This window comes from Anomaloglossus baeobatrachus, chromosome 6, assembly GCF_048569485.1.
Source record: "Anomaloglossus baeobatrachus isolate aAnoBae1 chromosome 6, aAnoBae1.hap1, whole genome shotgun sequence".
NCBI classification, from domain to species: Eukaryota; Metazoa; Chordata; class Amphibia; order Anura; family Aromobatidae; genus Anomaloglossus; species Anomaloglossus baeobatrachus.
This window is the reverse complement of record NC_134358.1, coordinates 44,800,892-44,817,861: the sequence shown is the minus strand read 5'-3', so window position 1 is coordinate 44,817,861 and position 16,970 is coordinate 44,800,892. Positions and strand designations below refer to the sequence as shown.

At 52.0% G+C, this 16,970-nt stretch overlaps 1 protein-coding gene across 2 annotated transcripts in view; it reads left to right on the top strand.

Annotated features, from left to right (window-relative positions):
• The window catches only part of ATAD2 (ATPase family AAA domain containing 2), a 289,706-nt gene that overhangs the window by 129,066 nt on the left and 143,670 nt on the right, over window positions 1-16,970 (top strand). For both annotated transcript variants that reach the window (XM_075352894.1, XM_075352895.1), the window contains exons 12-13: window positions 14,857-15,031; window positions 15,330-15,418. In XM_075352894.1, the coding sequence (XP_075209009.1) occupies window positions 14,857-15,031; window positions 15,330-15,418 (264 nt within the window). The remainder of the gene's footprint in view (window positions 1-14,856; window positions 15,032-15,329; window positions 15,419-16,970) is intronic.

Here is a 16,970-nt window from a genome sequence, read left to right as displayed (position 1 = left end):
TCGCACCCCTTAAGGCGCCTCATGCACTTCCTAGGGAAGATGGTGGCAGCAATGGAGGCAGTCCCGTTCGCGCAGTTCCATCTGCGCCCACTTCAATGGGACATTCTCCGCCAGTGGGACGGCAAGACAACTTCCCTGGCCAGGAAAGTTTCCCTTTCTCAGACGGCCAAGGACTCTCTGCAATGGTGGCTTCTTCCCACCTCGTTATCACAGGGAAGATCCTTCCTACCCCCATCCTGGGCAGTGGTCACGACAGACGCGAGTCTGTCAGGGTGGGAAGCAGTTTTTCTCCACCACAGGGCTCAGGGTACGTGGACTCAGCAGGAGTCCACCCTTCAGATCAATGTTCTGGAAATCAGGGCAGTGTATCTGGCCCTACTAGCCTTCCGGCAGTGGCTGGAAGGGAAGCAGATCCGAATTCAGTCGGACAACTCCACAGCGGTGGCATACATCAACCACCAAGGAGGGACACGCAGTCGGCAAGCCTTCCAGGAAGTCAGGCGGATTCTGATGTGGGTGGAAGCCACGGCATCCACCATATCCGCAGTTCACATCCCCGGCGTAGAAAACTGGGAAGCAGACTTCCTCAGTCGCCAGGGCATGGATGCAGGGGAATGGTCCCTTCACCCGGACGTGTTTCAGGAAATCTGTCGCCGCTGGGGAAGGCCGGACGTCGACCTAATGGCGTCCCGGCACAACAACAAGGTCCCAACCTTCATGGCACGGTCTCGCGATCACAGGGCTCTGGCGGCAGACGCCTTGGTGCAAGATTGGTCGCAGTTCCGGCTCCCTTATGTGTTTCCACCTCTGGCACTCTTGCCCAGAGTGCTACGCAAGATCAGATCCGACTGCAGCCGCGTCATACTCGTCGCCCCAGACTGGCCAAGGAGGGCGTGGTACCCGGATCTGTGGCATCTCATGGTCGGCCAACCGTGGGCACTACCAGACCGACCAGACTTACTGTCCCAAGGGCCGTTTTTCCATCGGAATTCTGCGGCCCTGAACCTGACTGTGTGGCCATTGAGTCCTGGATCCTAGCGTCTTCAGGATTATCCCAAGGGGTCGTTGCCACCATGAGACAGGCTAGGAAGCCCACGTCCGCTAAGATCTACCACAGAACGTGGAGAATATTCTTATCCTGGTGCTCTGCTCAGGGAGTGTCTCCCTGGCCATTTGCATTGCCTACCTTTCTTTCTTTCCTGCAATCTGGGTTAGAAAAGGGTTTGTCGCTCGGCTCCCTTAAAGGACAAGTCTCGGCGCTATCCGTCTTTTTTCAGAAGCGTCTGGCACGACTTTCTAAAGTGCGCACGTTCCTACAGGGGGTTTGCCATATCGTACCCCCGTACAAGCGGCCGTTAGATCCCTGGGATCTGAACAGGGTACTAGTTGCCCTCCAGAAGCCGCCCTTTGAGCCTCTGAGGGAGGTTTCACTTTCTAGACTATCACAGAAAGTGGTTTTTCTTGTAGCGATCACATCTCTTCGGAGAGTGTCTGAGCTGGCAGCGCTGTCATCCAAGGCTCCCTTCCTGGTCTTCCACCAGGACAAGGTAGTGCTGCGCCCCATTCAGGAGTTTCTCCCGAAGGTGGTATCCTCTTTTCATCTTAATCAGGATATCTCTTTGCCTTCTTTTTGTCCTCATGCAGTTCATCGGTATGAGAAGGATTTACATTTGTTAGATCTGGTGAGAGCACTCAGAATCTACATTTCCCGCACGGCGCCCCTGCGCCGTTCGGATGCACTCTTTGTCCTTGTCGCTGGTAAGCGCAAAGGGTCGCAGGCTTCTAAAGCCACCCTGGCTCGATGGATCAAAGAACCAATTTTTGAAGCCTACCGTTCTGCTGGGCTTCCGGTTCCATCAGGGCTGAAGGCCCATTCTACCAGAGCCGTGGGTGCGTCCTGGGCATTGCGACACCAGGCTACGGCTCAACAGGTGTGCCAGGCAGCTACCTGGTCAAGTCTGCACACTTTCACCAAACATTATCAGGTGCATACCTATGCTTCGGCGGACGCCAGCCTAGGTAGAAGAGTCCTGCAGGCGGCAGTTGCCTCCCTATAGGGGAGGGCTGTCTGGCAGCTCTAACATGAGGTATTCTTTACCCACCCAGGGACAGCTTTTGGACGTCCCAATCGTCTGGGTCTCCCAATGGAGCGCCGAAGAAGAAGGGAATTTTGTTACTTACCGTAAATTCCTTTTCTTCTAGCTCCTATTGGGAGACCCAGCACCCGCCCTGTTGTCCTTCGGGATTTTTGGTTGTTTTTCGGGTACACATGTTGTTCATGTTGAACGGTTTTCAGTTCTCCGACGTTACTTCGGAGTGAATTTGTTTAAACCAGTTATTGGCTTTCCTCCTTCTTGCTTTTGCACTAAAACTGGTGAGCCAGTGATCCCACTGGGGGTGTATAGCCAGAAGGGGAGGGGCCTTACACTTTTTAGTGTAATTGCTTTGTGTGGCCTCCGGAGGCAGTGCTATACACCCAATCGTCTGGGTCTCCCAATAGGAGCTAGAAGAAAAGGAATTTACGGTAAGTAACAAAATTCCCTTCTTTGCAACTTGTACCTCTTGTGCGGCTACGTTACCTGCAGGTTCCACCTACCCTCATTGTGTGCAATGCTCGGCCCCTGTGACACTCACTCAGCCGGAGCCTCAGGCACTGGTGGGACCCTCGGCCCAGGTAGAGCCACCGTCTGCCACTGTCCAGGTGGCAGGGACAGAGTTTGCAGTATTGGCTGAGAAACTTTCTGAGTCTTTCACAATCCATGGCTCAGTCTATGGACAGATGGTCTGCTAAGATACTAGAAGCTTTGCAGTCCAGACCGGTAACACAGGCCCCGGGCACTGTTGAATCATTGCCCCCAGGCCCCCCTCGGTCGGCGCAGCAAACTGCTCCTGGGGTGTCTCCTAGGTCCCACGGTGAGGACTCCGACACGGACCGCAGTCCCAGACCGGCTAAGCGGGCTCGCTGGGAACTTCCTTCGACTTCATCACACTGCTCTGGGTCTCAGCATGAGGACTCTCTGGAGGATGAAGCGGAGGTGGCAGATCAGGACTCTGATCCTGACGTTGCTCTCAATCTGGATACACCCGAAGGGGACGCCATAGTAAATGACCTTATAGCGTCCATCAACCAGGTGCTAGAACTTTCTCCTCCAACTCCACTAATGGAGGAGTCAGCTTCACAGCAGGAGAAACACCAATTTAGGTTTCCCAAACGTACACGGAGTGCGTTTTTCGATCACTCCAACTTCAGAGATGCGGTCCAGAAGCACCGAGCGTTTCCGGACAAGCGCTTTACTAAGCGCCTTAATGACACACGTTACCCCTTCCCAACTGAAGTAGTTAAGGGTTGGGCTCAGTGTCCCAAGGTGGATCCTCCAGGCTAGATCTATAGTAGCAGTGGCAGATGGTTCATCGCTAAAGGATGCCACTGACAGGCAAATAGAGCTCCTGATGAAATCCATCTATGAAGCCATAGGCGCGTCTTTTGCTCCGGCATTCGCAGCAGTATGGACACTCCAAGCTATCTCAGCTTGTCTGTCTGAGATTAATGCAGTCACACGTGCCTCTACTCCGCAGGTTGTGTCTTTAACCTCTCAGGCGTCGGCTTTTTCGTCCTACGCCATGAACGCCGTCCTGGACTCTGCGAGCCGTACAGCGGTAGCATCCGCCAATTCAGTGGCAGTCCGCAGGGCCATGTGGCTACGCGAATGGAAGGCAGACTCTGCTTCCAAAAAGTTCTTGACCGGTTTGCCATTTTCTGGCGACCGTCTGTTTGGCGAGCAATTGGATGAAATTATTAAACAATCCAAGGGAAAGGACTCGTCCTTACCCCAGTCCAAACCAAACAGACCTCAGCAACGGAAGATACAACCGAGGTTTTGGTCCTTTCAGCCCTCAGCCAGATCTCAATTCTCCACGTCCAACAGGCCACAGAAGGGCCAGAGGAACTCTGATTCATGGCGGTCTAAGTCACGTCCTAAAAAGACCGCCGGAGGAACCGCTCCCAAGGCGGCCTCCTCATGACTTTCGGCCTCCCCAAACCGCATCCTCGGTCGGTGGCAGGCTCTCCCGCTTTTGCGACGCCTGGTTGCCACATGTCCAAGACCGATGGGTGAGAGACATTCTGTCTCACGGTTACAGGATAGAGCTCAGCTTTCGTCCTCCGACTCGTTTCTTCAGAACATCTCCGCCCCCCGAGCGAGCCGATGCTCTTTTTCAGGCGGTGAACACTCTGAAGGCAGAAGGAGTGGTGATCCCTGTTCCCCTTCAAGAGTGTGGTCGCGGTTTTTACTCCAACTTGTTTGTGGTGCCAAAAAAGGACGGATCATTCCGTCCCGTTCTGGACCTCAAACTGCTCAACAGACACGTGAAAACCAGACGGTTCCGGATGGAATCTCTCCGCTCCGTCATCGCCTCGATGTCCCAAGGAGACTTCCTAGCATCAATCGACATCAGGGATGCTTATCTCCACGTGCCGATTGCACCGGAGCATCAGCGCTTCCTGCGTTTCGCCATCGGAAACGAACACCTTCAGTTCGTGGCACTGCCTTTCGGCCTGGCGACAGCCCCACGGGTCTTCACCAAGGTCATGGCAACAGTGGTGGCAGTCCTACACTCTCAGGGACACTCGGTGATCCCTTACTTAGACGATCTTCTGGTCAAGGCACCCTCCCGGGTGGCATGCCAACACAGCCTGAACACTGCCCTGGAGACTCTCCAGAGGTTCGGGTGGATCATCAATTTCCCAAAGTCAAAATTGACACCGACACAATCGCTGACTTACCTCGGGATGGAGTTTCATACTCTCTCAGCGATAGTGAAGCTACCGCTGGACAAACAGCGTTCACTACAGACAGGGGTGCAATCTCTCCTTCGAGCCCAGTCACACCCCCTGAGGCGCCTCATGCACTTCCTAGGGAAGATGGTGGCAGCAATGGAGGCAGTTCCCTTTGCGCAGTTTCATCTGCGTCCACTTCAATGGGACATTCTACGCAAATGGGACAGGAGGTCGACGTCCCTCGACAGGAACATCTCCCTTTCTCGGGCAGCCAAAGCCTCTCTTCAGTGGTGGCTTCTTCCCACTTCTTTGTCGAAGGGAAAATCCTTCCTGCCCCCATCCTGGGCTGTGGTCACGACGGACGCGAGTCTGTCAGGGTGGGGAGCGGTCTTCCTCCACCACAGGGCTCAGGGAACCTGGACTCCGGCAGAGTCCTCCCTTCAGATCAATGTTCTGGAAATAAGGGCAGTGTATCTAGCCCTAAAGGCGTTCCAGCGGTGGCTGGAGGGCAGGCAGATCCGAATTCAGTCGGACAACGCCACGGCGGTGGCGTACATCAACCACCAAGGCGGCACACGCAGTCGTCAAGCCTTCCAAGAAGTTCGGCGGATCCTGCTGTGGGTGGAAGCCACAGCCTCCACCATCTCCGCAGTTCACATCCCGGGCGTAGAAAACTGGGAAGCAGACTTTCTCAGTCGCCAGGGCATGGACGCAGGGGAATGGTCTCTTCATCCGGACGTGTTTCAAGAGATCTGCTGCCGCTGGGGAACGCCGGACGTCGACCTAATGGCGTCCCGGCACAACAACAAAGTCCCGGCATTCATGGCACGGTCTCAAGATCACAGAGCTCTGGCGGCAGACGCATTAGTTCAGGATTGGTCGCAGTTTCGACTGCCTTATGTCTTTCCTCCTCTGGCACTGCTGCCCAGAGTGTTACGCAAGATCAGGTCCGACTGCCGCCGCGCCATCCTCATCGCCCCAGACTGGCCGAGGAGGTCGTGGTACCCGGATCTGTGGCATCTAACGGTGGGTTAACCGTGGGCACTACCAGACCGACCAGACTTGCTGTCTCAAGGGCCTTTTTTCCATCTGAATTCTGCGGCCCTCAACCTGACTGTGTGGCCATTTGAGTCCTGGATCCTAGCGTCCTCAGGGTTATTTCAAGAGGTCATTGCCACTATGAGACAGGCCAGGAAACCGACATCCGCCAAGATCTACCACAGGACGTGGAGGATCTTCTTATCCTGGTGCTCTGATCAGGGTTTTTCTCCCTGGCCGTTTGCCTTGCCCACTTTTCTGTCTTTCCTTCAATCCGGAATGGGCAAGGGTTTGTCTCTCGGCTCTCTCAAGGGACAAGTATCGGCGCTTTCCGTGTTTTTTCAAAAGCGTCTAGCCAGGCTTCCGCAGGTCCGCACGTTCCTGCAGGGGGTTTGCCACATAGTCCCACCTTACAAGCGTCCGCTAGAACCCTGGGATCTTAACAGGGTGCTAACGACTCTTCAGAAACCACCTTTCGAGCCGATGAGGGATGTTTCTCTTTCACGCCTTTCGCAGAAGGTGGTCTTCCTAGTGGCAGTCACGTCACTTCGGAGAGTGTCTGAGCTAGCAGCGCTGTCATGCAAAGCCCCCTTCCTGGTATTTCACCAGGATAAGGTGGTTCTGCGTCCGGTCCCGGAATTTCTCCCTAAGGTGGTATCCCCTTTTCATCTCAATCAGGATATCTCCTTACCTTCTTTTTGTCCTAATCCAGTTCACCAATGTGAAAAGGATTTGCACTTGTTAGATCTCGTGAGAGCACTCAGACTCTACATTTCTCGCACGGCGCCACTGCGCCGTTCTGATGCGCTCTTTGTCCTTGTCGCTGGCCAGCGTAAGGGGTCGCAGGCTTCCAAGTCAACCCTGGCTCGGTGGATCAAGGAACCGATTCTTGAAGCCTACCGTTCGTCTGGACTTCCGGTTCCTACAGGGCTGAAAGCCCATTCTACCAGAGCCGTAGGTGCGTCCTGGGCATTGCGGCACCGGGAGACGGCTCAGCAGGTGTCAGGCAGCTACCTGGTCGAGTCTGCACACTTTCACAAAACACTATCAGGTGCATACCTATGCTTTGGCGGATGCCAGTCTAGGTAGGCAGGTCCTTCAGATGGCGGTTGCCCACCTGTAAGAGGGGGTCGTTTTTACGGCTCTTTTTATCGAGGTATTCTTTACCCACCCAGGGACTGCTTTTGGACGTCCCAATTGTCTGGGTCTCTCAATGGAGCGACAAAGGGAATTTTGTTTACTTACCGTAAATTCCTTTTCTTCTAGCTCCTATTGGGAGACCCAGCACCCGCCCCTGTTCCCTTCGGGCTGTTGTTCTTTTGTGTACACATGTTGTTCATGTTCAATTGTTCTTTGGTTCATGGTTTCAGTTCTCCGAACATCCTTCGGATTGAGTTTACCTTAGACCAATTTATAAGTTTCCTCCTTCCTGCTTTGGCACCAAAACTGATGGGCCCGTGATGCACGGTAGGGTGTATAGCAGAGGGGAGGGGTTACACTTTTTAAAGTGTAATACTTTGTGTGGCCTCCGGAGGCAGAAGCTATACACCCAATTGTCTGGGTCTCCCAATAGGAGCTAGAAGAAAAGGAATTTACGGTAAGTAAACAAAATTCCCTTCTTTCTGTTTATTCCCACCCATGGACTCCTTTGAGACGTCCCATGGTCTGGGTCTCCCAAAGGAACGATAAAGAAAAAGAGAATTTTGTTACCGTAAATTCTTTTTCTTATAGTTTAGTATTGGGAGACCCAGCTCCCTCCCTGTTGCCTGTTGGCAATTTTCTTGTTCCGTGTGTTATCACCGGCTGTTGTCGTGGACAGTGTCTCCGGTTGTTCTGGTTCTTAGGCTATGTGCGCACGTTGCGTAAATACATGCAGTTACGCTGCGCTTTGTAGCGCAGCGTAACTGCCTGCGTCCCCTGCACAGTCTATGGAGATTGTGCAGGGGCCGTGTGCACGTGGCGTTTTAGAGCGCAGCGCTTCGGCTACTGCCGAAGCGCTGCGTAAAAAGAAGTGACATGTCACTTCTTCCGTGCGCTTTGCCCGGCAGCCCCTGCCATAATCGGCTTCACTACGGACATTTCTGCAGCGATTTAAAGCGCACATGTGCTCTTCAGATCACTGCAGAAATTTCTGCAGTGAACTGTACGCAACGTGTGCACATAGCCTTACTCGGTTCTACTTGTGGGTGGCTATTCTCCTTCAGCTTTTGCACTAAACTGGCTAGGACTGGCTACCAGGGGGTGTATAAGCTCAAAGGGAGGAGCTACACTTTTAAGTGTAGTACTTTGTGTGTCCTCCGGAGGCAGAAGCTAACCACCCATGGTCTGGGTCTCCCAATACGGAACTATAAGAAAAAGAATTTACGGTAAGTAACAAAATTCTCTTTTTTCCCCTCTCACTGCAGTGGAGATCAGTTTACAGCCTCTTCCCTTCTGCTATCTGTAACCGAGAGGGAGGACAGAGAATTATCAAGAAGGAGCTCTATTTAATTTGTAACCTTTTTGCGAAAGAACTGAGGACTTAAGCGGGCTTTACACGCTACGATATCGTTAATGAATTATCGTCGGGGGTCACGGTGTTTGTGACGCACATCCGGCGTCATTAACGATATCGCAGCGTGTAACACTTATGTGCGACCTTAAACGATTGCAAAAGTGGCCAAAATCGTTTGCCGCGGAGAGGTCGTCCTAAAACAATCGTTTCTTTGTCGCTCCATTGGGAGACCCAGACAATTGGGTGTATAGCTTCTGCCTCCGGAGGCCACACAAAGTATTACACTTTAAAAAGTGTAACCCCTCCCCTCTGCTATACACCCTCCCGTGCATCACGGGCTCATCAGTTTTTATGCTTTGTGTTGAAGGAGGCACACATGCACACAATGCTCCACATTTTAGTCAGCAGCAGCTGCTGATTATATCGGATGGAAGAAAAGAGGGCCCCTAACAGGGCCCCCGGCATGCTCCCTTCTCACCCCACTCAGGTCGGCGGTGTTGTTAAGGTTGAGGTACCCATTGCGGGTACACAGGCAGGAGCCACATGCCGTTTTCCTTCCCCATCCCTTAGGGGCTCTGGGGAAGTGGGATCCTAACCGGTCATCCAGCCACTGGGACCGGGCTCCCTCCGCAGCCCCTGGGGGAATCTGCTGGACAGGAGACGGAGTATCGTCAGGGACATGCCCTGCATCTACAGGTACTCTGTGTCCCCGTTGGGACGGTGCATGAAGCACCTTGGCCTCAGACGCAGCTGCGACTGCGGTGTGGATTTTTTGTCCGGGACTACCGCGCCGACCGTGCCTGTTTGTCGGCCGCGGTTTATACTTTAGTCCCCGGCTTTTGCGGCCTACTGTGTTAAACTCCCGCCCCTGAGCCTGCCAGTCAGGGAGAAAGGCGGGACGGTCGCTATGATGCCGACAGTGAGGGCTGGAGCACACTTCGCTGTCCTCCGCCCCCCTCACTGATCTCTATGGGCCACCAGGTTCCCACACTTTTGCGGTGCCGCCCACGGCTCTCTCCTCCCCTCGGAACGCCGGCAGCCATTGTTATAATTCTGCCGGTGGAGGATCTCAGAATTCTGCAAAGGTTTCCCACTGCTCTGGGAGAGGGGGATCCTAACCGGTCGCCATGCACTGGGACCGGGCTCCATCCGCAGCCCCTGGGGGATTCTGACGGACAGGAGACTGGACATCATCAGGGACAGAGCCCTGCATCATAAGGTACTCTGTGTCCCCTGAGGGACGGTGCACGCAGCATCTGTGTTACAAATGCCGCAGCGGTTGCTGAGAGGTTTGTGAGACTGGGACTACTGCGCCGACCGCGCCAGGTTTGCCGGACGCGTTTTTAAATTTAGTCCCCGGCTCTTGCGGCCTAGTACCATATACTCCCGTTCTCAGGCCTGCCAGTCAGGGGTAACGACGGGACGGCCGACTGGACGTCGGCAGGGAGGGCTGGAGCATACGTTGGTATCCTCCTTCCCCCTCACTGAGCACTGTGGGGCACCAGTTTTCAGGTGCTGACCCCCCTTGGTGCCGCAGTGTGTATATATATATGTTTATCTATATGGTATATGATCTCACTGTCCGGCAGCATTATTTGCTTTTGGCTGTATACCCTCACTGAATACTCTGCGGACGACATGCTGTTGTCTGCTCTTAAAGAGTAAGGGTGCCAAGGCACTGGCTTATTTTGCAACCTGTACCATATTACAGGCAGGTTCCACATACCCTCATTGTGTACAATGCTTGGCCCCGAGGGCACTCACTCAGCCGGAGCCTCCGGCACTGGTGGGACCCTCGGCCAGGTGGTACCGCCGGTTTCCACTGAACAGATGACAGGGACAGAGTTTGCATGTTGGAATCAGCAAATCTCTGAGTAGCTTTCACATTCCAGGACTCAGTCTATGGACAGAGGGTCTGCTAAGATACTGGAAGCCTTGCAGTCCAGACCGAGAACACAGGGCCAGGGAGCTGTGAGTTCATCGCTCCCGGGTCCCTCTGGGTCGGTACAACAAGGGGCTCCTGGGGTAACACCCAGATCCCACGGTGAGAACTCCGTCACGGACCGCGGCCTCTGATAGGCTAAGCGGGCCCGCTGGGAACCTTCCCCGACTTCATCAGGAGTGCGTGTTTCGATCACTCTAACTCCAGAGGGGCCGTCCAGAAGCACAGAACTTTACGGACAAGCGCTTACTAAGCGCATTATGGACACGCGTTACCCTTTTCCCCCCTGACGTTGTTAAGGGTTGGGCTCAGTGTCACAGGGTGGATTCTCCAGTCTGGCGGCTAGATCCGTAGTATTAGTGGCAGATGTCCATCTCTCACGAATGCCCTGACAGGCAAATAAAGCTTATGATGAAATCCATCTATGAAGCCATAGTCGCATCTTTTGCTCCAGCCTTCGCAGCCGTGAGGGCACTCCAAGCTATCTCAGCTTCTCTGGCTGAGATTATTGCGGTTGCACATACCTCTGCCCCGCAGGTTGTGTCCTTCACTTCTCAGGCGTAGGTTTTTTCGTTCTACGCCATGAACGCCGTTCATGGACTCTGCGAGCCGTACAGCGGTAGCATCCACCAATTCGGTGGCAGTCTGCAGGGCCATGTGGCTACGTGAATGGAAGGCAGGCTCTGCTTCCAAGAAGTTCTTAACCGGTTTGCCACTTTCTGGCGACCGTTTGTTTGGCGAGCAATTGGATGAAGTTACTAGACAGTCCAAGGGAAAGGTCTCGTCCTTGCCCCAGTCCAAAGGTTTCGGTCATTTCGGTCATCAGCAAAGTTCCGTTCCTCCACGTCCAACAGGTCAGAGGAGGGCTAGAGGAACTCTTCTGCATGACGGTCTAAGTCACAAGGCGGCTTCCTCATGACTTCGGCCTCACCAAGACCGCGTCCTCGGTCGGTGGCAGGCTCTCCCGCTTTTGCGACGCCTGGTGGCCACATGTCCAAGACCGATGGGTGAGAGACATTCTGTCTCACGGTTACAGGATAGAGCTCTGCTCTCGTCCTCCGACTCGTTTCTTCAAAACATCTCCGCCCCCCCGAGCGAGCCGATGCACTTTTTCAGGCGGTGAACTCTCTGAAGCCTCGATGTCACAAGGAGACTTCCTAGCATCAATTGACATCAAGGATGCTTATCTCCATGTACCGATCGCACCCGAGCTTCAACGCTTTCTGCGTTTCGCCATCAGGGACGAACAAATTCAGTTCGTGGCACTGCCATTCGGCCTGGCGACAGCCCCACGGGTCTTCACCAAGGTCATGGCAGCAGTAGTGGCGGTCCTACACTCTCAGGGCCAATCGGTGATCACTTACCTAGACGATCTTCTAGTCAAGACACCCTCCTGGGTGGCATGTCAACACAACCTGACCATTGCTCTGGAGACTCTCCAGGGGTTCGGGTGGATCATCAAATTTCCAAGGTCATAACTGACACCGACCCAATCACTGACTTGCCTCGGGATGGAGTTTCATACTCTCTCAGCGATAGTGAAGCTTCCGCTGCATAGTCGGCGTTCACTACAGACAGGGGTGCAATCTCTCCTTCGGGCCCAGTCACCCCTTGAGGCGCCTCATGCACTTTCTCAGGAAGATGGTGGCAGCAAGGGAGGCAGTTCCCTTGCGCAGTTTCGTCTGCGTCCGATTCTATCGGACACCGCAAATGGGACAGGAGGTCGACGTCCCTAGACAAGAACGTCTCTCTTTCCCTTGCAGCAAAACCTCTCTTCAGTGGTGTCTTCTTTCCTCTTCCTGGGCGAAGGAAAAATCCTTCCGGCCCCCAGCCGGGGCTGTGGTCACGACGGACGCGAGTCTGTCAGGGTGGGGAGCGGTCTTCCTCCACCACTCGGCTCAGGGAACCTGGACTCCGACAGAGTCCTCCCTTCAGATCAATGTTCTGGAGATAAGGGCAGTGGATCTAGCCCTAAAGGTGTTCCAGCAATGGCTGGAGGGCAGGCAGATCCGAATTCAGTCGGACAACGCCACGGCGGTTGCGTACATCAACCACCAGGGCGGCACACGCAGTCATCAAGCCTTCCGAGCAGTTCGGCGGATTCGGCTGTGGGCGGAAGCCACAGCCTCCACCATCTCCGCAGTTCACATCCCGGGCGTAGAAAACTGGAAAGCAGATTTTCTCAGTCGCCAGGGCATGGACGCAGGGGAATGGTCTCTTCACCCGGACGTGTTCTAGAGATCTGTTGCCGCTGGGGAACGCCGGACGTCGATCTAATGGCGTCTCGGCACAACAACAAAGTCCCGGCATTCATGGCTCGGTCCAAGGATCACAGAGCTCTGGCGGCAGACGCGCTAGTTCACGACTGGTCGCAGTTTCGACTGCCTTATGTATTTCCTCCTCTGGCACTACTGCCCAGAGTGTTACGCAAGATCAGGTCAGACTGTCGCCGCGCCATCCTCGTCGCTCCAGACTGGCCGAGGTGATCGTGGTACCCGGACCGTGGCACCTCACGGTGGGTCAACCGTGGACACTCCCAGACCGACCAGACTTGCTGCCTCAAGGGCCATATTTCCTTCTGAATTCTGCGGCTCTAATCCTCACTGTGTGGTGGCTCCTAGCGTCATCAGGGATATCTCCAGATGTCATTGCCACCATGAGACAGGCCAGGAAACCAACGTCCGCCAAGATCTATCACAGGACTTGGAGGATCTTCTTATCCTGGTGCTCTGATCAGGGTTTTACTCCCTGGCCGTTTGCCTTGCCCACTTTTCTTCTTTCCTTCAATCCGGAATGGACAAGGGTTTGTCTCTCGGCTCTCTCAAGGGACAAGTATCGGCGCTTTCCGGTCCCACCTTACAAGCGTCCGTTAACACCCTCGGATCTCAACAGGGTGCTGACGACTCTTCAGAAGCCACTTTTCGAGCCGATGCGGGATCTCTCTATCTCGCCTTTCGCAAAGGGTGGCCTTCCTAGTGGCAGTCACATCACTCAGAAGAGTGTCTCAGCTAGCAGCGCTGTCATGCAAAGCCCCCTTCCTGGTGTTTCACCAGTATAGGGTGGTTCTACGTCCGGTCCCGGACTTTATCCCTAAGGTATCCCCGTTTCATCTCAATCAGGATATCGTCTTACCCTCTTTGGGTCCGCATCCAGTTCACCAATGTGAAAAGGATTTGCATTTATTAGATCTGGTTAGAACACTCCGGCTCTATATTTCTCGCACGGCGCCCCTGCGCCGGTCTGATGCGCTCTTGTCCTTATCGCGGGCCAGAGTAAGGGATTTCAGGTTTTCAAGTCAACCTTGGCTCGGTGGATCAAGGAACCGATTCTTGAAGCCTACCGTTCTTTTAAGCTTCCGATTCCTGCAGGGCTGAAGGCCCATTCTACCAGAGCAGTCGGTGTCCTGGGCTTTGCGGCACCAGGCTACGGCTCGGCAGGTGTGTCAGGCGGCGTCCTGGTCGAGTCTGCACACTTTCACGAAACACTATCAGGTGCATGCCGATGATTCGGCAGATGCCAGCCTAGGTAGGCGACTCCTTCAGGCGGCAGTTGCCCACCTGTAAGAGGGGCCCGTTTTTCGGCTCTTTTTATCGAGGTATTCTTTTACCCACCCAGGGATTGCTTTTGGACGTCCCTATTGTCTGGGTCTCCCAATGGAGCGACAAAGAAGGGAATTTTGTTTACTTACCGTAAATTCCTTTTCTTCTAGCTCCTATTGGGAGACCCAGCACCCGCCCCTGTTCCCTTCGGGCTGTTGTTCTTTTGTGTACACATGTTGTTCATGTTGAATTGTTCTTTTGGTTCATGGTTTCAGTTCTCCGAACATCCTTCGGATTGAATTTACCTTAGACCAATTTATAAGTTTCCTCCTTCCTGCTTTGGCACCAAAACTGATGGGCCCGTGATGCACGGGAGGGTGTATAGGCAGAGGGGAGGGGTTACACTTTTTAAAGTGTAATACTTTGTGTGGCCTCCGGAGGCAGAAGCTATACACCCAATTGTCTGGGTCTCCCAATAGGAGCTAGAAGAAAAGGAATTTACGGTAAGTAAACAAAATTCCCTTCTTTCCTCTCATTAGCGATGTTGTTCCTCGTTCCATCGCTATGTGTGACACCGCAGGAGCGAGGAACATCTCCTTACCTGCGTCCACCAGCAATGCGGAAGGAAGGAGGTAGGCGGGATGTTACGTCCCGCTCATCTCTGCCCCTCCACTTCTATTGCCCGCCTGCCGTGTGATGTCGCTGTGATGCCGCACAAACCGCCCCCTTAGGAAGGAGGCGGGTCGCCGGTCACAGCGACGTCGCAGGGCAGGTAAGTCCATGTGATGGGGGTAAGCGAGGTTGGGAGACACGGGCGGCGATATGCCCGTGTCGCACAGCCGACGGGGGCGGGTACGATCGCTTGCCATCTCGCTAGCGAGATCGCAGCATGTAAAGCCCGCTTTAGTCTGCAGCAGAATAGATCACTTGTTAATGAAGTTAGTTTAAACAGTTGCTTAACTTTGCATTTAGGATGCAAGTAAACAATAAAAATCTGCAAAGCTGTACGTAGTTTTAAGGCCAACTGCATTTACCACCTGTGCCTTATTCTTAATTCTATGTCCAGAGGGTGTCTGTTCTATGGTCCTCCTGGAACTGGCAAGACCTTGGTTGCTCGTGCCTTGGCCAATGAATGCAGCGTGGGTGATAGAAGAGTCGCCTTCTTCATGAGGAAAGGTGCAGATTGCTTGAGCAAGTGGGTCGGAGAGTCCGAGCGCCAGCTGCGATTACTATTCGATCAGGTAATTATTAGTTTGAATATTTGGGCCAAGATACGGTATCCTCAATACCACAAGCTGTTATTTGTGCAACAGTGTTTCCAAAAAAAAAAATATTTTAAGACTTGCCACCATAGATAGAAATGGGCAGTGCCAAATGATAGGCTCCTGATGGATCCGCACGATTGTTACCATGTCCGAGTAGCTTCCTTTTAATTATAAAATGAAGTCTATCACCTACCGTTATCAAAATAAAGATAAATTGCAGCGTGCAAAAAAAAAAACAAAAAACAATTCTTACTAATCTCTCTTCTATGCATAGGCTTACCAAATGCGTCCATCAATAATCTTTTTTGATGAGATTGATGGCCTGGCTCCTGTACGGTCAAGCAGGCAAGACCAGATTCACAGGTAAGCTAGTGAATTTCCCAATTGTTCTTAACAGAAGTTTTTCCTATTTATTTATTTTATTTATTTATTTTTTTTTTTGAATGTTAAAGCAACAATCGCACACATGCATATTATATTAATATAATACGCATATTATATTTTCTTATAATATTTATTATTTATATTAATTATATTATATTGTTATATATTATAATATATTATATATTATTATTAGTAATTATATTATTATAATTATATTAATCATTTTTATATTAATATGGTATTTTATGTTTTTAATTTTGTATATTTTATATTTATCTGTCATGCAGTCCGAAATGAGTCTTTCTGACTTGTGCGTCCAATAATAGGATTTTTGGTACTTTTTCTTGGGGCGTTCATTTGAGGGTCACAGGAAACCATGGGTGCCAACTAGTGTTGACCGAGTAGTTAACTATTCGTACTCTCTATGCTGTTAGCGAGTACTGTCCGCAACTCTCATATTCGTAACAAGTAACAGGCGCAATGTAAGTCAAGGGGTAATAGTCGCTAAGTAGTGAGTAACCCGAAAGCCGTACTATTCGTGCGCGTAGGGAATAGCACGGCTTTCAATTTACTCGCTACTTAGCGAGTATTTCACTTTGACTTACATTGCGCCCACTACTTGTTACCAATATGCGCGTAGCAGACAGTACTCGCTAAAAGTAAAGCGAGTACGAATAGTCAGCTACTAGCTTAACACTAATGCCAACAGGAGGCTGACCTTACATTTACTAAAAAAAAAAAAAAAAATGTGCTCCTGCCTTGCAGACATCAGACTAAACCAGTTAGGGAAAAGAGTAGGAGAGAGAAGGTATACAACAATTTAGAGCTGTACAAATAGAACAAAGAAAGGAGTTGGAGGTCACAGTGCAAATAAAATGCCGAAAAAAGCATAATGGTGGGGGCGGGGGGGGGGGGGGGTTAGAGGGTAGGCCTGGGCTATAATAGGCAGTTTGTCCAGATGTAATAAGATGATCTGTGTGTGTGTGTGTGTGTGTGTGTGTGTGTGTGTGTGTGTAGTCGTTGCATAATCGGTGTGTCTATATGACAATCGCATAGACTCTTCATAATATGATTCTAAGATGTGTCTTCAGCAATGTGTAAACAAAAATAAAGCCAAAATGAACAAAGTAGTATTCATAACCTACTGAGAGAATTCATAACCAGTTTGTTCACACCAGCTGGGATGTGGGATGTTGACTCCTTGTTCTTGCTCCAAGGTCAAATGTTGTATTGGATAATCATGATTTCTAACGTACTATATATAGACTGTCGTTTATCTCTAACCAATCAAGGACAATGTTGAACTGAATAACTGTGTGTATTTTATAATATACTGGTTAGAAGAGCATTGAGCTTCTGTGTGGTCATTTTTCCTCATACATCTGCGCGGATTTGATTTTGAACCAGTCTGTGACCCAAACGAGGGACCCCATTTGTGGTCTCCCCAAAATTCCTAACCTTGATAGGGGCTGTTTACAAAATCTTCTTTTCTCAAACCCTTAATTGGAGACACAGGAAACTTGTGTGACGT